The sequence below is a fragment of the Sitophilus oryzae genome, unplaced genomic scaffold, assembly GCF_002938485.1.
Source record: "Sitophilus oryzae breed Bouriz unplaced genomic scaffold, Soryzae_2.0 scaffold_1619_pilon_pilon, whole genome shotgun sequence".
Lineage (NCBI taxonomy): Eukaryota > Metazoa > Arthropoda > Insecta > Coleoptera > Curculionidae > Sitophilus > Sitophilus oryzae.
Window position 1 is genome coordinate 170,368 of NW_022146302.1, and position 20,015 is coordinate 190,382.

General features: G+C 33.6%; 2 protein-coding genes across 2 annotated transcripts; one reads left to right on the forward strand and one right to left on the reverse strand.

The window, feature by feature from the left end:
* Positions 1-424: 424 nt before the first annotated feature.
* Positions 425-5,849, reverse strand: LOC115880156 (galectin-4-like). The gene is made up of 6 exons (XM_030897289.1): positions 5,671-5,849; positions 4,412-4,417; positions 3,833-3,906; positions 3,496-3,620; positions 2,849-2,972; positions 425-592 (listed from the first exon to the last, which is right to left on the reverse strand). The coding sequence occupies exons 1-6, from the start codon at positions 5,754-5,756 to the stop codon at positions 504-506; spliced, it is 504 nt and encodes a 167-aa protein (XP_030753149.1). The 5' UTR covers positions 5,757-5,849; the 3' UTR covers positions 425-503.
* Positions 5,850-17,453: 11,604 nt separating this feature from the next.
* Positions 17,454-18,460, forward strand: LOC115880160. Its single transcript, XM_030897293.1, has one exon. The coding sequence runs from the start codon at positions 17,492-17,494 to the stop codon at positions 18,359-18,361; it is 870 nt and encodes a 289-aa protein (XP_030753153.1). The 5' UTR covers positions 17,454-17,491; the 3' UTR covers positions 18,362-18,460.
* The last annotated feature ends 1,555 nt before the right edge of the window (positions 18,461-20,015 follow it).

Consider the following 20,015-nt stretch of genomic DNA (forward strand, 5'->3'; position numbering starts at 1 on the left):
AGTCTATCAAATCTATTTTTCCAAGCCTCCTTGATTAAAAATTATTGTTTTTGAGACAGCCATGGCACTCTAGATTGAAATTTAAAATACGATTTTGTTTTAAACTAAAATGTCAAAAGTTGGCATATGATATGTCATTCTATTCAGAGTGTCGTTTTCTTTCGAATAAAGTAAAAAAATACCGAGGGTGCCATTTAAAAATCAAAAGTTATAGTAATTTCCGGTAAAACAGGAAGTGGCCAAAAAAAATTGAATATGTCAATCAATCCTAATTTATGTCCTAATACTAACATACCAAATATCGTTTTTTTTATCTGAAAAAATAAAAAAGTTATAGGGGGCGAGCCACTTTTGAGACGCACCCGGTATAGGTTAAAAAAAAACAATAGGTTAAACAAGATAAACAGGTTAAACAAAATAATATGTTTAAGGTAATAACATTGTAATTTTATTACAAAAGATATACAAATGTTGTACATTATTTGAGTGATTTAAGTATAGGATTATTGTGTACTTCTATATAATGAGGCCCCACTACTGCTACTACTGAAGTGCTGAGTTCGAACAGTGGTAGTTCTAGTTGTTACTCCAACTAAAAATGAAAAAAAAAACATTTAATTATAATATACAGACACCATATACGATGAAAAAAAAACGACGATACAGTAGCCTCTGAAATGACAATAATAATTTTGTCTAACCAACACTTATTAACAATTGATAAGCAACAATATGTCATTTATTAAAAACTAGCTGACCCTAGTTTCGTTTCTTGGTATTTGAGGTTTTCTTCTGATTTTTTAGAATTTAGAATAAGTGGGAGGGGGGTTAATCACTGCGACCTTACAGATCCATTGTGTCCCCCTTTCTTGAGTCATAACTCATCATACAGTCCAAGGGCTTTGACAAAAGCCAGTATCTGGGACGGTTTTATAGAGGGTAGTTCTCCATCTCCAATATCAGTCGTACCAAAATTCATGGCACGAATGGTTGTCGTCTCGGCGCACTCAGTGATGAGGTGTACTGGTGTTTCCCCATTTTCCCCACAGAATCTGCATTCGCCGTTTCTTCTTAGTTTCAATCTACCGAGGTGTTCATTGAGAAGACAGTGTCCTGTTAAAAACCCCGTGATAATCCAAAGATTGTTCTTACTTAAACCCAAGAAGATCTGTGATTTTTCTTGATCGTAAGCCCTCAGAAACTTCTTCGAGTGTCCTAGACCGTTGCAAGGTTTCCATTCCAGGTTGCGGATGGAATCTTCCAAGTTCTTGAGTTCCGCCTTGAGTTGGTTACCACTTGGAGAGCAGAACGGTTCTGGTCCAGTTAGTGGAGTGTTCGCTCCTTTCCTAGCTAGATTATTTGCTTTTTCGTTGCCTTCTATCCCTTGGTGAGCAGGCACCCAGAGTAGGAGGACTTTGTTTTCTTTGCCTAATTTATTCAGCTTCTCTATGCATTCTTTGACCAATTTCGAATTGATCGATACTGAGTTGATCGCTTTTAACGCTGCTTGACTATCAGACAAGATGGCTGTTTCTTGTTTCCGATAGTTGCTATCTAAGATAAGTTGTACGCATCTTTCGATAGCGTAGATTTCTGCCTGTAGGATACTAGGGTAAGTGCCCATTGGTTCGGAGTATTTAGCTCTCGGTCCAAACACTCCGATCCCTGTTCCCGTATTGGTTTTGGAAGCATCAGTATACCAAGTTATGGTATGGTCTTTTAACTGCTGGGCAAGCGTTTCGCTCTTCCAATCCTTTTTATTGCTCAATACTACATTGAGATGTTTCTCAAAGTTGTACGTTCTTGGCATATCGTCCACTGGGAGTTGCAGGAGTGGTATTTCCTTTATGAGGGTGTTCCAAGCCCCTGATCTGACAATTCTCCCAGTACTAATTCCGTTAGTGACCATTCTAATCATTGTCGCATTGGCATATCTACCAATGACAATGTGCAGTGGTGTTAGATCTAGAATGACCTCCATTGCTGCTGTTGGACAGGTTCTCATGGCTCCTGTGACGCAAACGCATGCTAGTCTCTGGACTTTGCATAGGTTTAGCCTTGCCGTCCGTCGCTCTAGTTTTGTGTACCAGGCAACTGCTCCATAAGTAATCATGGGTCTTACTATCATGGTATACATCAAGCGCAAAATGTTAGGGGAGCAGCCCCATCTATTTCCGGCCAGTCTTCTGCATATGATGAGAGCCTTTATGGCTTTGCTGGTAGTGTTCTTAATATGCCTGTTCCACAGGAGTTTTTTTCTTCTGATAGTAAAATAAAATTAGTACATTTTGTAAAGTACGTACCAAAAAAGAAAATATTGTAAAACATCCATTGCATTGTTATATAGGTGTATCCTTATATGGCTTGTTTTTAATTTATTAACAGGGGCGGATACAGAAATTTATTTTAGGGGGGGGGCCCAAATAAAAAATAATGCAAAATATGCCTTTTAGGGTGCCATTTTTAGCCCAAAAGCCTAATATTTAACCCAATTTACAGATTTTAGGGAGGGCCCGGGCCCCATGGGCCATTATCCGCCACTGTTTATTAATGTTTTGTTTATGTATTTATATATTTTTAAATTATAATTAATACTATATTCATAGAAAAAAAAAATAACACCTTTATTTTATATTGTGATATATGATTTTTTATTCCTGTAATTTTTTTATGTATTATTTTAGATAATAAATAATTTTTGAGAAAGCCTTAAATGCAAGGCGAAACGCCAAACAAGATGTACTAATTTTATTTCACAATCAGAAGAAAACCTCAAATGCCAAGAAATGAAACATTTATTTAAGAATGGTTTAAGAAAAGAAAAAAGAAGCTAGAGCTAAAGATTTACCTTGACCACGAGTTTCAAAACTGACACCTTGGAGTGAACAGTCACCATGAACATTAATGTGTGACACTTGATCAAAAGGTAACCTATGGGGGTACTCGCAGAAATTCTGACCGTTTATGTGAACCTAAAATAAATAAACACGTAGTATATTATTTGTTATAAACATTTTTATCATATTTTTTATTGAATATTGATCCTATAAATTAAGTTAAATTCTTTAACTTAATTATTTAAAAAAAGATAATTAAGTTAATTAGTTAACTTAATTAATTATTTTTTTAACTTAATTAATTTTTTTAACGTAATTAATTAAAAACAATCAAGTTAATTAATTAATTGATGTTTAATTTAATTAATTAAAAATAATTAAGTTAATTATTTAGCTTAATTAATTAATTAAATTCTTAACTTAATTTATAGGATCACCATTCAATAAAAAATCTATAATTAAATATTACACAAGACAAATCTATTGTTGGTAAACACTCAAAATTGGAAACTGAAAACTGAATTAAACCATTACCCAGTAGTGGGAAACTTTTTGATTCTCGGTATATCACTTGTTAATAAGTGTTTTTTGAAGATAAGATTGACCTAATTTAAAAGGATAAGTTTATTGCATTTTTCAAAATCCGTAGTTTACTTACAATATATCGGTGAGGTTCTACCGTGATACTGATGTCAAAAGGTTGTCCTTTGTTAATAGGAAGGCTACCGTCTCCAATTTCTGAGTCCCATTTCCCACGTTTCAAGGTGTTTCTAGCAACATAACCTATAAACATTCAATGATCATCAATTTATCCATCATAGAGTTATTTCAAGATCTATTTATTCTATAATAAAACAATTTAGGTATGTTACGATTAAAATAACAAACAAATTTTATGAATCCCATATTATGTCTGCAAAAGAAAAAATCGTGGCCGTGAAAGCTTTTTCAAATGTAGTTTCTGCAATTTTAAGTATAATATTTACATTAATTACCTTGATTTAGTCTAACTGAAATATGGAAAGGAATATTTTTAGGCGATGGGTCAGGTCCTGTCTGCAAATCTGCATTCGTCAGTGAAACAGATGTTTTTTAAAAATTCCCTATCCATGTTTGCTCTTTCCATCATATCAAAACAAAACGCCTGCCGCCGTATTCCGTCCCCATCTCGTAGTTCTTGGTGCTTTTCATATTTGAAGGAATAGTATTTATGTCGTTTCAAAATTCGAAACGCTGTAGTGTGATCTATTCCTATTTCATCCTCAAGTTTCCTTGTGCTGATCTTTCCATCGTTCTCTTCCACACACAATAAAACTTCCAAGTCGGTATCATTTCTTGCATTTTCTCTTTGTTCCTGCTTTGCTTCACATCTGCAGTTATTTATTAGGGTACCTTTGGTCTCAAATCTCTGGATATTCCTTAAGATTGTAGATTTTCCAGGTATCGGTCTATTCGGATACAGAGCAGCAAACATGTCCGACACCTTTTGAAAACTATTTCCTTGATAATACCATTTAATCATCAATACTTCTTCTTCGGTAGTGTAATTCATTGCTAATATTTTCGATGTAGGTATGAATTTTTAATAATAATAATAAAGCACTAAATAGATAAGTTTCTGAAATGAAAACTTCATTTGACAGTTATCTTTTACCTTGACTGGTGCTCATAAGTAAATACAGAGCCATAATAAAGGAGAAATATTTAAAAAGAAATAGGCGATAACTCGTAAACGGGCTAATCAAAAAATATCTAAAGTTATTCTTTTAAATGTGGGTTAGGTTAGTACTCTTCAATAAACCTGAATAGAATTATTCTCTAAAATAATTAGGGAAGCCAATAATTGACCCCATTAAAATTTACATGGGATTTCCTATGTCCCGCTCGACGATGCAACACCCCGTATAAATAAATACTAGAATAGGGAAATTAAAACAACTTTCGTTGCAGGTCATCAATGACACCATGCGTAGTCTTATGAAGTTTGCTGGTGGTTGTATTATGATGTGCAACGAAAGTTATTTTAATTTCCCCATATATGAATAGCTGGTTATAAAAATATATCGAATTAAAAATTTATTAATTTTATTATTTAGCTGTTTTCCATTGTGTACTACCAGTCATGACCTATACATGCCAAACCTGAATACTCAAAACGGACATTATAAGGAAACTGCAGGTCGTACAACGCTTAATGGAACGAAATGTCCTGGAAATAACCAAGAGAGACCGTAAAAGAATAGAGTGGATGCAACAGAAGACCCAGGTAATAGATGTCATCCACAGAATCAAATCCCTCAAGTGGCAATGGACAGGACACCTGGCAAGAAGGACAGACAACAGATGGACCACAAAAATCACATGGTAACTACTACTAGTATGGTACCGACGAGGAATTAAGAGACCAAGAAGAAGACTGAGCCTGAGATGAGACAACAATGGGCTCAACTACAAAGAGAGTATCTAAATATGTGAGTACTAGACCATAATACCTAGACCATAATACCATAAGACCATAATAGGAAATGGTTGAATACGTTCAGAGTGATATAAAGATATCCAAATAAAAATTAATAAATTATAATATTTGGGTTTTTCTGATATTTAGTTCAATATAGAGAGTGGTACGGCTTTTTATAAGGTATTTAACAATTTGTTAATTTAATAACGTAAACGTACTTATCTCAAAAGAAAATATTTGCTCATCCAAAAGATCCTAAATATTTCTTTTAAAAAATACTAAGCAATCAGAAATTTTATACCGATTCAGAATTATAAGGTACAAATATTTTATAGTTTTCTTTATAATATCACAAAAATTGGTTACACATACCTGTCACCAGTAGGCTGGGCAATTCCTCTAATTCTTATGGTCAGTCCTGGACGAAGACCACCAGGTATGACAGCAGGTTGAGACATTTTACTAAAATTTTTTAACTAAACACTATAGGTATTAACTAAATTCTACTACTGAAAGGTAAGTTTGCCAAACATTTATTTTTATACACCGCTAAACTAAAACCAATTGGATTGATAAGTTAGTTGTAAAATTAAGAGTTTTTAAGAATTTTTAATTATCTTATTTACGGGTGATAAAGATAGGTAATAACTATAAAAATAGTAGATATAAATTGGAAATGATCTAAGAGGTATTTTATGGAAAAGAATACAAAAATAACGTTGAGTAATGTCTTTATTTAATTTATAAATATAAATATAAATAAATAAATACATCTTTATTGTACAAAAAGCCAAAATAGCTTCATCGACAAAACATTTAAAAAACAAATAAAAGCACAAAAATATACAAATAATTAAAAAATATCATACAATTCAAAAAAATTAGTCTTTAAAATCACAAATAGAACATACATACATACATACATACATTGCAGTACACAAAAAAATGTAACAATAAAATTTTTACAATTTATAATCACTTATATTATAGGGTTATAATCACTTAATAGTTATTATAAAATATTAAATACCTACTAGACTTTTAACCAGTGTGTGAGATGATCAAAATTTAAAAATTCACAATTGTTCAAGATTAAATATCTATAAAAAAGTCGTTTACCACATATAGGGCTCTCTCCAGTAAGCATGATTTCACAGCTTTGCGAAATGCGGAAAAGAATGAAAGCGACTTGATATCCATAGGCAGATAGTTGTACATTTTTTTGCATTGTACATTATTGAGCCTTTAACTAGTTCTGAGCTCGGAGTTGGCAGATAAAGATCGTGCTCCGCATTTCTAACTGGATAGTTGTGAGGTGGCCTTTCGGGAATAGCAGATATGTGCTTGCGGATTAAGCAAACGGATTCAAAAATGAATAAAGAAGGAAGAGTCAGTATTGTGTAGTTTTTAAAGAAATTCTGGCAGTGAGTTCTACTACGAATAATATTTTAATAATCAATATTTTTATTTATGTATACAGAGTGTCTTAAAACTGAATGTTTTGAATTTAAAGAAATATGTTTATTTTTAAATAGGCCGTTCATCTCACTACTACAAAATATTGAGTGTGATAATAGTATCGGTCATACTAAATATTTAATCCACTTATAATAAGAAATAGAATCCCTATCGATATTTTTTTTCGCTTATAAGTGACAGGACCCCTGTCGATATGCGGCCGAAGCTTAATTTCCGGTAACTCGTATTTCAATTCAAAGTACGTTGGAGTCAAAATTCCCCTCCTGCTATCCAGTCCCCTTAATTCCCAAAACGCACACCATTATACATTATACATCATCATTATCTGGAGAGTATGAGGCACGGTCGGTGTAAGTTTGTTTTTTGTGTGGGGGAAAAGAAAAAAATAGCTGGGGACCATGAATAGGAAAAAAATCCTTACTTATTTGTTAGTTACACAAACTCGACCCCTAGATAATTGGGAAAAAAGAGGCTTTTTTGAGGGATCGAATGGCATGAAGTCAATAGGGGGGTATTTTTAGAGGCGTTGTATATAGAGGTGTGATTTTTTGCTATTTTTTATGCGAATTCGTTTTTACAATTGGGACCGCCTTGTATTTAGAGTGTTCTATCATTATAATTATGTAATATTCTTTTTTATTTTAATTTTCTTGGCTATTAGGTTCTGTTTTCTTCTTTTTTCCAAATTAAGTCATAGGACAAATAAGGAACAAAGGTACGTTTTTCGTGATCTTTAATCTTCAAAAACAACAAGGCAAACGTTTCGGTCAAAGGCCTGAAAAATCAGTGTTGACATTTTGACATTCTGGCCTTAACGAGGGAATTAATGATAATAACTATAATTAACAATAAAGAATTATAATGTGTTTACATTCACTAACAAACACTAATATTTATTACTAACATAGTTGATTTCGGTCCGACAATTATTTTTCAAATTCCGGACAAATAATATAGATGTTCTGTTAGTAATATTAGTGTTTATTAGTGTTTGTACAAGTACTTTTAGCGTTTCGAATGAAATTTTGAGGGTAAAAGGTACTATAAGTGCCGCATATTTTTTTTCCTCTTGTTAGTTTCCTCTTCCGATTAAAAGTTGTCTCTTGATATTTTGTCGATTTCGTCCTCCTTGATCAGGTAAACGCATTTTTTTATTAATTTGCCTTGATCCAGGTCTATTAAAAATCTTTAAAAAAAAATAATATATATAATTTAAAAAAAATACAATTTTGATATCAGAAGAAAAAAAGTCAGTGGTGGACGTGTTCCTTTTTTGAAAAATATTCCAAAGAAAGTCCCATATTCCACATGCATTTCCCTGATAAATTTTCGACACTTTTTAGCATTAAAATATGTAGCACTTATACGAGTAATAACTTTTACCCTCAAAATTTAATTCAAATCACTAAAAGTACTTGGAAGAAAATTATAACAAATCGAAAAATTATTAAGGCTTTAACACCCTGTAGCTACGAAACAAAGCAGAATCGGACCTATTTTGATATGAAAAATAAATGTAATTTTTACATGAGTAATCTCCCCACGAAACACCCTGTATAAATACATAATCAGCAGCACGAAAAACGGGCACCTTAAAATTTTCATGTATTTTAAGGTTCAATATACAGGGTGGTCCGAGTTGTACTCCGGAAACTTCGACAATACATTCTGCAGATGAAGATAAGCAAAAAAGTTCGTATAATTTTTTTATTTTCTAAAATGCTTCATTTCGGAGATACATGGTGTAGAAAATTCATTTTCATTTAGTTTTTTTTCAGATAACTTAATTTTAAATAAGAGGGTGATTTTTAAATAAAAAATTTAATTTTGATATCAGTATGACACTTACTTGTAAGAGACCCTACCTATATGTTTTGTTTACCTGTACCTGGTAAATTAAGCTTTGCCCGTAGCAATTTTAACTAAGATATTTTTTACGTAGACCTCAGTAGTGTAATACAGATACAGACAAAAAGTTATTACTCTTCATAACAATTAGAAACATGTAGGTAGCGCCCTCTAGAAGTAGGAGTCATACTGACGAATTTCGATTGTTAAAAAACAACCAGACACCATTTTCATCCAAATATTGACGTTAAATTACAAATTATTTAAAAATAAAATAACAATAAAATTTCTGCATCGTAATCTCCGAAACCAATCATTTTATAGAACATAGATTTATACGAACATTTTTAATTATTTTTTTAAATATTTCTTTTAACTTTTTAACTATTTTTATCTGGATATTATATTGCCAAAGTTCCACGATTAAAATTTGGACGACCCTGTATTTAGGGTGTTCTATTATAACTAGGCAATTCTGTTTTTTATTGTTTCTTTGTTCTTAATAAGTCATTGACTAATTTTTCGTATATAAAATCAAGGTCCTTCCTGGTTTTCTCTATATTTTTTTCTCCTAACAAGACATTTTCTAAAGCCAGACACGAAAATGCGTGTTGCCCTGGCATCAGATAACCGTTGATACATGGCTTTTTCATATCTTTCGACACAACAAAAACGTATATGTTTATTTTATTGCTTATGGTCTCAGCTCTACTGTGTTTCGAAGCCGTGCCATTATTCTAAACAATTACTTAATGAAATAAAAAAAAACGGAATCCTCTAGGCGTAACTGTATTAATGGTTATCGTCAGTTTTAGCAGCTGATATCTGATAAGTGTATAATTATGAGAGGGAGGTTTTTGACCTTTAGGGCTAGAATTAGAATTAGAATAAGTGGGAGGGGGGTTAATCTCTGCGACCTTAGAGATCTATTGTGTCCCCCTTTCTTGAGTTATAACTCATCATACAGTCCCAGGACTTCCTACGGAGACCCGTGTCCCTCACAGTCGAGGAGCTACGACCCAGGCCGGGTAGACGAAACGGTAGCTTGTGTCGCCTGTTGGGTTTAGAGGTGGGAGGTAGGCTCCCGACCCTTGGAGGAGGTGGTAGCTTGTATGCCACTTGCGGAGGATGGTCTCACGCAAGTGTCAGCCACCTCTCCTGTAGTTCTCTTTGGGGTTTGGCCCTTGGAACTTTCATTGTTACTGTTCCCTGATGTCGCTAGGGGTTTCCCAGCTTCACCGGTGATATTTTTATTACTATTATTATCAGATCTCATAGTGTTCCTATGAGTCGCTAGGGACAGTCGGTCCACTTCTACAGAGCCCCGCATGTAGAAGTAAGGGGTAAAATACAATGGGGTGCCCCCCGGTGCCCCAAGGTTGAGGCTGTCCGTAGCCCCGCCCAGTATTGTTATATGTCTTGGTGCAATTCCCTGGCCACGACACTACAGTCAGGGACAAGACGATGAGTGAGATGCTTCTTAGAGCAAGCCAAGTGCTAGAGGGGATTCCCCCCAGCACCTGACCAGAGCTTCCCCACCAACGACAAGGTCTTGCATCTCCTAGGGGAAGACCTTTAGGGCTAAATATAGTATTCAAAATAAGAACAAAAAAATACCAAGCAATTTATAACATATTTAGATATATTTACTTATGAAAAAGACACTTTATAAGCATAATCTCATTTCAAAAAAATAAAACATTGGTGGGAATAACAATTGAATAACCTAACAGAAACACGTCTATGAGTTTTTTTATTTTCATTTTTTGAAAATTTTGTATTTTTCAAAAAAAATTGGATTTTTTTAAAATTACATCTTGATAATATGGCAACATAGGTAGTAGATAATTTCTACTAGAAAGAAAACTCAGAAAAAATCCAGAGGTTATCAAAATTTAAGCATTTTTCTCATTGAAAGTAAAATAACTTGGATAATAACTTGGTTACTTTGGACGTAATTGATTAACATTAAAGAGAAAATATATTTCTCTTATTGAGATCTACCAGCCCTGAAAATGTTTGCACTTATTTATGTCTAACTCTGTCATCATCATCATCATCATTTTCAGCTTATTCAACCAGTTCCAATTATGGTGTAGCTTCCCTCACATATTTAGATAGAATAGAATAAAATAAGTAAGAGGGGGGATTAATCACCGCGACCTTAAAGATATGTTGTGTCCCCCTTTCTTGAGTTATATTTCTATAACTCATCATACATCCTGTTGTAGGGGGTGACAGGGGTTCCCATCCCCCACCGACAACAGACGTTCATCCTCCGAGGAGTGGGCATGTACCTCCTACGAGGATATAGGTAAACCCTCCCGCGGTTGAGCTTTAGTCCTCCGTACCCTTCACAGTCGGGGAGCTTGTCTCCGGCTGAGGCACCTGTGAGGTGGAGGCTGGAGGATCTATTTCCATTTTCTAGCACCTCTTTAACTTGGTCTCTCATTAGACCTGATACCGGTGTTGTCCCGAATCTATAATAGAGGTTATACCCCTCTTTCTCTATTACCTCCTTGGATTTGAGGTCAATTACACCGCAAGGGTTAGTTGGTCCATTTCTACAGAGGCCCGCACGTAGAAGTAAGGGAGACGAGAATACAATGGGTACCCCTTGTACCCCAAGGTTGAGACCAGCAGAGGCTAGTCTTCTATCTAGCCACGCATCCCTTTGACATGGTCCCACCATCATAGGATTTAGGTTTTTGGTGAGGTCGTCTCCTCTTGGTCCAGGCGGTTAAGCTAAGACCCCCTCCCCACACCCTCTGCTCGTGATACATGACCACAGTCAGTAGAGGGTGCCTGGTATGACGGACAGGGGTAGCCCTGTCCGGCATCGTTATATGTCTTGGTGCAATTCCCTGGCCACGACACTACAGCCAGGGACAAGACAATGAGTGAGATGCTTTTTACACCAAGCCAAGTGCTAGGGGGTTTCCCCCCAGCACTTGACCAGAATCTTCCCCACCAACGACAAGGTCTTGCATCTCCTAGGGGAAGCACATCTTTAGATACTCTCTTTGTAGTTGGACCCTATATTGTATATTGTTGGCTTTACGGGCCCAAGTTATCCCAGCTAGTTTCCTAATATCATGGACCCATCTCAGATTTGGTTTTCTTTTCTCAAGTCTCTTAATCTCTCGTGGTACATGCTGTAATTTTGTGATTCATCAGTTGTCTGTCCTTCTTGCCAGTGTCCGTGCCTTGCCAAGTGTTCTGTCCATTGCTACTTGAGGGATTTGATTCTGTGGATGACATCTATTACCTGGGTCCTTTTGTCGTACCCACTCTATTCTTTCACGGTCTTTCTTGGTTATTCCCAGCATATTTCGTTCCATTGAGCGTTGTGCGACCTGCACTTTCCTTACAAAGTCCGTTTTAAGTATCCAAGTTTCATATGCATAGGTCATGATTGGGTATACACATTAGTCATATGTTTTCTTTTTTAGATAGAGTGGCATTCTAGATTTGAGTATGGCTAAGTTTCTTCCGTAAGTACTCCACGCTAACTTAATTCTCCTATTGATTTCTGGTAGTAGAGATCCCGAGCTGTATATTAATTGTCCCAAATATATAATATATTCTTCTACTATTTCCATTGTTGTGTTATTTATTGTAATGCCTTTTCTGTTTACTAGTTAATTCTACATTACTTTAGTTTTTGCCAAATTCATTTTGAGACCTACTTTGTATGAGACCTCACCCTGTATATTTACAGAAATATTTTTAAAATAATTAGTGAGTTTTTAAAGTAAATATTGTAAAGTTTTAATAAATTATTATACTCCTATTGATAACTGGGATACAGTCGGGGATACAACAGTCTAACCCCAATCGAAGCTTGAAGAATTTAATATAAAATGACGCCTCCTGCTGGAAATAGACTGTCTGCCAATCGGCAAAGTTCATCCGATGGCGAGGACGAAGTCGTTTATCATTTTCCATTATCGCCGTGTCCAGGGAACCAGGACCGGACCAAGATGCCGTCCCTTCCGTTTTAAAAGCACTTTGTAACTTGGCCGGACGCAGCGTCGCATCTTGTCACGTAGAAATGCGCTTGTCCCCTCTTTCACCAACAAAGAAATCGCATTTTTATAGGAGTCTTCAGCTCAAATTGAATGTTTTGTATAGTGAGAAGTTGTCAAAGAATATGAATGTAACTGATTTACAAGATTTGACATATTCAATTTTGATACGTTATCACATAGATGGGTACATACATTTTGTGTACTGGTAAAAAATGATAAAATTGGAGTGGTCAGAATTAAAATAGGTCAATCCTAATTTTTTATTATTTTTTTTCCATAGCAACTGTTAAATTTGTCTTATATCTATCAAAAATAGTAGATAAAATAGTAGGTACTTTAATTGCAAAAAGCAAATTGAAAAGAAATTCCACGACATCTTCTGGGTTTAAAATTTTTGACTTTTTCGGTTTGTAACCGCTACACGACTGCTTCAAGAAAGCTATGAGCTTGCTATATCTACAAAGTTTAGATGTTACTATACTACTACGGAAATTTAAACGGTATAGCTTATTCTTAACGTTGAAATATCAATGTTTTCATTGACCAGTATTGTACTTTTTAGCATTGAATAGTACGACAATTTTCTGTGATTTCTCTAAGGCTTTCGATTGTGTAAATCACAATATCTTAATTAACAAATTGCAATACTATGGTTTCAGGGGAGTGCCACTCGAATGGCTTAAGTCATATCTTGGCAACAGAGGGCAGCTTGTGAGGATTGATACGTCTATGTCTTCTTGTAAGCCTATAGAATGTGGTGTCCCTCAGGGTTCAGTACTTGGCCCTATTTTGTTTCTGGTGTTTATCAACGACATTGCAAATCTAGACATTAGCGGTAAAATCTGCCTCTTTGCGGACGATACTAGTTTCCCTTGGAGCGGCCCAGATGTTACGACACTATATGATACTATATCCTGTGACTTACGCACCATTAAATCTTCGTGCGATTCTAATCTCCTATGCCTCAACCTATCAAAAACTAAAGTTTTGTCATATAAAAGTACTATACAACCTTTTGTACTTAATAACACCACTATTGACGTCGTGGACTCTGTGAAATTCTTAGGACTTGTTGTAGACAACTCGTTAAAATCGGACTTTCACATCGAAGCTCTATCAAAGAAACTAAGCGCTGCCTGTTTTGCGCTAAGATCAGTTTCTAAGGAACTTAACTTCTCAACCTCTAGAATAGCCTACTATGCCCTTTTTGAGTCACATTTTCGTTATGCCCTTCCATTCTGGGGTACTTGCTGCGCAACAAAATTTGATTGTATTTTCAGACTTCAAAAGAGAGCAGTTCGTTATTTATTGGGACTGAACAGTAGAAATCACTGCCAGAATTTCTTTAAATTTTCAAAATACTGACTCTTCCTTCTTTATTCATTTTTGAATCCGTTTGCTTAATGCGCAAGCACATATCTGCTATTCACGAAGGCCATCTCGCAACTATCCACTTAGGAATGCAGAGCACGATCTTTATCTGCCAACCCCGAGCTCAGAACTAGTTAAGGGTTCAATACTGTACAATGCCAAAAAAATGTACAATCATCTGCCTTTGAATATCAAATCGCTTTCATTCTTTCCCGCATTTCACAAGGCTCTAAAATCATACCTACTGGAGAGAGTCCTATATGCGGTAAACGACTTTTTTGTTTTGGTTTGGTTGTGACTGCGTACTGTTCTAAAATTTTCCATGTATATTCTTTTTGTAATTTTAAAGACTTAAATTTTTTTGAATTGTATTATTTGTATTGTGTATTTTTTGTTGTTTGTATTTTTTTGTGATTTTGTTGTTTGTGAGTGCTTTGTCGATGAAGCTGTTTTGGCTTTTTGTACAATAAAGCGTTGTTTGTTTGTTTGTTGTTTGTTGTTAGCGATCGAAATAGATTACTGGAGGAGATCTGCTCGAAAAGAGAACAAATAACCAATGACAGAGTAAGAGAGATTATGGGAGCAGAACACACAATTGTGGACGACATAAGAACAAAACAACTCATATTGTAGCCCGATCACAGAATACCAAAACAAATTTTACTGTGGACACCTCGAGTGTGGATAAAGAACTAGAAAATAGAGAAATACCTGATGATCTCTGGCTAAATAGAGAAGAGTCGAGGTTAGGTGTCGGAAAACGTCGTAGAACGTTCTGAAACGACTTATATATTCGGGATTTAAATGGAAGTAGTTTGGATATGGCGTTTGTCGCCTCAGCCTGAATATCTGTTGGTAATTTACTTATTTCGTTTTGAGCCATTTCTGGCTCCAATTCAATCAGCAATCGACACGAAAGAGAATTAAAAAATATTGACTCAAAACTGACAACTAAAGAGACAGCTTTATTTATTTGTCAAATTACATAGAAACCAACGCCAACCCAGCACAAAATTTTTTCTACTCGTAATAAATTCCTTGAAATAATAATTTCTGAATATTTTTTAAAACGTAACTCGCTATGGAAAAAAAATAATGTTTGACTGAATAACTGACATCAAATCTTCATTTTAACCAGAAATAGCTAGTTAATTTTAAAACTATTACTAAGTATTTAATTTAGCCGTAACTTATACAAATAACTAAATAAGTTATTTACACAACGCTTACGATATTTTAAGTTAGAATTTTTTTTATTAGTTAGAGGCAGGTACAATAGTTTTTTTCTAAAAAAAATATCAAGCATCGTACTGACCAATGTAAGTACTCTTTTATTCTTTTTACATTCATCCGGAAACAAAAGAATATCTGCATATCTCTCTTTCGCAAACACAATATGATTATTTTATACTGCCAGAGCATATTTTTCCCGTAGAGACTCTTGACTTTTCTTCCTTATGCCATTTTTGCATTCTAAAAATCATTTATCAAAAGCTTTGTTTTCAATCAGATTCAGAATAGCCCATACTCCTACTTTACGGGATACTACTATGGGTAATTCTACAATAAATGTGGAGATATATCACTCAAGTATGGAAAAATCATATTTTGTTATATGCATCGTTATTTATAGTGATTTACAGTAATTTTGTTAAATTATACAAATATTCTCGTTGGTTATTGGTTTGAAATAAATATGACAATGCCCTCCAATGAAAATTCGAGTTGCTTAACTCTAATAATTCTAATTCTGAACTAGCAAATGAGCTAGATGCTTTACCTAGACCATTATTCAGAAGCTACAAACCTATCGATGAAAATATACATGAACCAGAGGATATTGGTACACAGGTACATAGTATCAAGTTTATTATAATGTTTTTCTTGGCTTTAAATCAAATGTTTTTTGATGTTTTAGAATAGTTAGTTTGAATAATAATATTTAACTTTAATTTTTACAATTAACTAGAATAATATTTACCAAAAAAAATGAAGAAGAGTGACAGTTATAATAGAATCACCCTTATAAGCCATTCACATCGTTCAGATTTTTTACCTGATTCTCCTGCGTTGCGTATTCCTCTAATTCTTGGAGGTTCCATGTCCAGGTAAAGCCTTTTTGAATTTTTTCTAGAAAATAAAATTAAAAGGAATGAGACCCCAAGGTATTTTCTTTTTTTAAGGGATGCAGGAAGATAAATTTAAAGTACATTCCTTGTTTAACAATATCCATAGTGGCTTTCAATTAAGTACGTACCGTTTAACTCCATAATATACAGAACTACTATGAATGTTATTCTTTTCACTGATAAGATAATGATCGCAAAATTTATTTTTAGTGAAAATATTTGCTAACAAAAAACGCTGTTTATGAAAAATAATATACAGGATGGTTGAACATTCCTATAAGTATAAAATTATATATTCAGATATTAGTAAATTTTAACTTTTTTTCGATTTTTGTCCACGGGACGAAGCACTGTGCGGCGTGGGAGTTGGACACTAAAAGCAAGTGCCATAAACAGACTGGAAGTTTTCGAAATGTGGATATACCGCAGAATCCCCAAGATACCATGTACGGCCAAGATAAGAAAAGAGGATGTACTAAGACGTATTAATAGAGAACATGAACTTCCTTCAACACTATAAAAAAAGACCTCATACCTGGGTCACGTCATGCGTAACCATAAATATCAATTTCTCCAGTTGATTATCGAGGGCAAGATGGAGGGCAGAAGAGGTTTGGGACTGAAAAAAATGTCGTGACTGCGGAACATAAGACAGTGGACAGGCATTAGTAACATACAGACGTTGATCCACACAGCCAGAGATAGGGAAGTCATGGAAAGTGTGGTCACAAACATCCATTAATGGATAAGCAGAGAAAGAAGTAGATTGTTCTCGTTCAAAATAGTGTATCAGTGAAGCTACAAGCTCTTTGCTTCGACTGTTTAAATGCTTCGGCATATTTTCAACACACAATTTCAAGAAATGCAATAGAAAAACTCGAAAATTTAGTTCTTAAAAGAACTGTTTGTGCTTAAAAGTACAATTTTTAAAAACAAACTATGAAAATACTCACAAAGATACAACAACACGATATTATACAAAATAATGACTGACATTAGGATAATTGTCAAATAATAAACGACAATCTTGCGGAAAACGGCGTAATGTGACCAACATAGCGATAATAAAATTCGGTTTAAACTAATTTTGGCAGCTTTAAACTAAATTAAATATCTGATACAATCATTTGCTCTATAAAGTAAAATTATACAACCAATTTAAATATTTTTGCCAAAATTTCATTTAGTCAGGTTTATAGACCTTAGTATCAATGTCGATATGATTGATTACATTATTTTAATTAGAATATACCCGAATATACCTAACTAATACCTTTTTTATATCAGTCAAAAAATGACAAACGTTATTTTGACAGTTTTCAAAATTTAAATAAAATGTCTAAAAAACCACCAAATGTTACTAATAATGCAAACCCTTACTCTGCGAGCTACAGTTCAAATTCAGAAACTCCAATGGACGAAATCAAATTAAACGTTAGCCATTCCGAGAATAATCTAGAGAACTCAAAGAATATCAAAAAGAAAATACTGAACAAGGTAAAATCCTGGAGCTCGAAAGACTTGCACCAAAATAATTTAGGAAATTCTGAAACGGATTCGGCAAAACTAAACCAATCAGAAGTGATCGAATCCAATGATTTAAGTAGTAGTTTAGTCAATGCAAGAGATAGTCTGGACAATTTAATTAAAGCTGATAAAATCATGACGAAAACTAAAACAGATCCCTGTCTTTTACATCAAAACAGTCAACGTATGGCCGAATCACCGAAATCTTCACCTCAATTAAACGAAAAATGGTGCGCCGGTACTTCTAAAGGGTCGTACTGGAGTCAGTACGATAAACAGAACAAGAAAAACAGAAAAGAGTCCAAAAAGAAAAATATGATCCTTAAAAACTTCGAAGTACCTAGAAACGAGAGCCACTCCATGCCTACCGAAGGTAACAGAACCCCATTCAAGAAAACCAACACGAGTAAATCAAACGAAGAAGAAAATGCTTCATATAATGAAGATGCATCGATGATCGAAGAAGAGCAGACATATAAATACAAATATTTTCCGCAAAACAGTAAATCTGTAGTTTTTACCAACGAAGTTCTGGTCGTGTACTTCAACAATGAAGACGTGGTTGAAGAATCAAAAGAACCATTGAAGAAGGAAGTTGATCAGCAAGAGAGGAACAAGGAGATGAGGAGGATACACCTGAACAAAACACAGGAGAAATACAATTTGTGTTTGTTTTGAATGATTTACTGTAACGTTTTGTGAATATCGTATAGGTGTGTACGCGTGGCGTTCTCCAAAAAGGAAAATTAAATAATTTACCGCATTATGCAACCAACATTTCTGGAGTTTTTATTTTCACCTAATCTGTACAGGGTGAGTCAACTATAGAGTAAAGTCCATTATCTCATTTGTTTCGAGGTTTACAAAAATATGTTAAATACAACTACAAGTTATAGGAAAGGTTAAGATACACATTTTAAAATTTCTTATAGAGTATACAGGGTGCTTCAAAAAAATGTGCGGATAAAATATATGTTTTTTTAATATACACCCAATTTTTTATTTTATTTTTAGATTCTGCGTAAAATTTTATATTTTTTTATATGTTATATACCTAAAATTAATAGTTTTTGTAATATTTAAATTTGTTTAAATAGCAGTGCAGCGTGGTAAAAAATTGTCAGTTATGCCATTGTTTCTGAAGTTGGAGTACCAAAATTTTGTATGAGAGTTATAGAGATGAAAAAAATACATATATAAAGATATTTTGGTTAAATGCTACGGGGTGTTTAAAATACAGGGTTGTTCACCACATACGACACGGAGTATTGTAGCTAAACGATGAGATTTTTACAAATTGTAAGTTTTGGATTCGATGAAGGACTATTAGAGGTACAATTTAAAAATAATTTTACAAGATACAGAGTGTCCCAAATAAGTAAAAAATATCAAAGTTGTATTTTTTTAAATGGAACACCCTGTATATTATTACATTTTTAGTTTCTTCGACTAAAATAAAGGTAAATTTGATTAAGGTCTATTATACTTAAACCTTACCGTTTTTGAAATATTTTCAATTTTGTGAAATTGCAGTAAAAATTTTAAGGCTTCATTTCTCCAAGGGTATCAAAGTTTTTAATACTAAATATTTACTGAAGTTTATTTACTGATCAGTTATTGTGTTGCAATAATAAAAATAATACTACCTTATACAGAGTGTCTAAAAATTTATTTTAAATAATTATTAGCTTCAAACGGCAATAACTGTTTGCGTTGATTAATAATAATTGCTCCAAATACTAAAAAACTGAATTTTGTATGGTTATTAGACAGTGTGATAAAAAGTAACACCTTAAAAATGATATTTCATTTTATAATAAATGCTTATTTATAACAACAGAGTCTTTAATTTGATAACTTATTATTATATTGATTTCTGACACAAATCCACATTTATTTATAATAATTTATTAACGAACACAATTAAGTATGTAATTAATTAGTATATCGGCGGAAATAATGGTGTTATATTTAATTAATTGTATACTATTTTATAAAGATTTAAATAGTTTTTTTTTTGCATACAAATGGGCTAGTAATATTATCGTTTTGCTAAAAACGATAATATTACTAGTCTGTACATTTTGTACATTTGCTGCTTTAAAAACAATCTAAAATGTCAATATTCCATGGATATATTGATAAATGAGGTCTAAATTATAAGAAAATGCATTTTCTACAAAAACTTGAAGGGATAGGTAAAAAATGGTATAACACAATTTGATAGACAATTTAATTGTGCATCTGATTCTCCTAAAATATACAGGGCATTCCATTTAAATTAAAGAAGTTATTGCCGTTTGAAGCTAATAATTATTTAAATTAAATTTTT

What these genes read in the sequence shown, in the direction of transcription:
- LOC115880156 (XM_030897289.1), bottom strand. Translation starts at nt 5,756, where the DNA reads ATGTCTCAACCTGCTGTCATACCTGGTGGTCTTCGTCCAGGACTGACC. An exon ending in TTCAGTTAGACTAAATCAAG is followed by an intron (nt 3,621 to 3,832) that starts GTAATTAATGTA and finishes GAATGTTTATAG; the next exon opens with GTTATGTTGCTAGAAACACC. An exon ending in TTTTGAAACTCGTGGTCAAG is followed by an intron (nt 593 to 2,848) that starts GTAAATCTTTAG and finishes TTTCATTTTTAG; the next exon opens with TTGGAGTAACAACTAGAACT.
- LOC115880160 (XM_030897293.1), top strand. Translation starts at nt 17,492, where the DNA reads ATGTCTAAAAAACCACCAAATGTTACTAATAATGCAAACCCTTACTCT.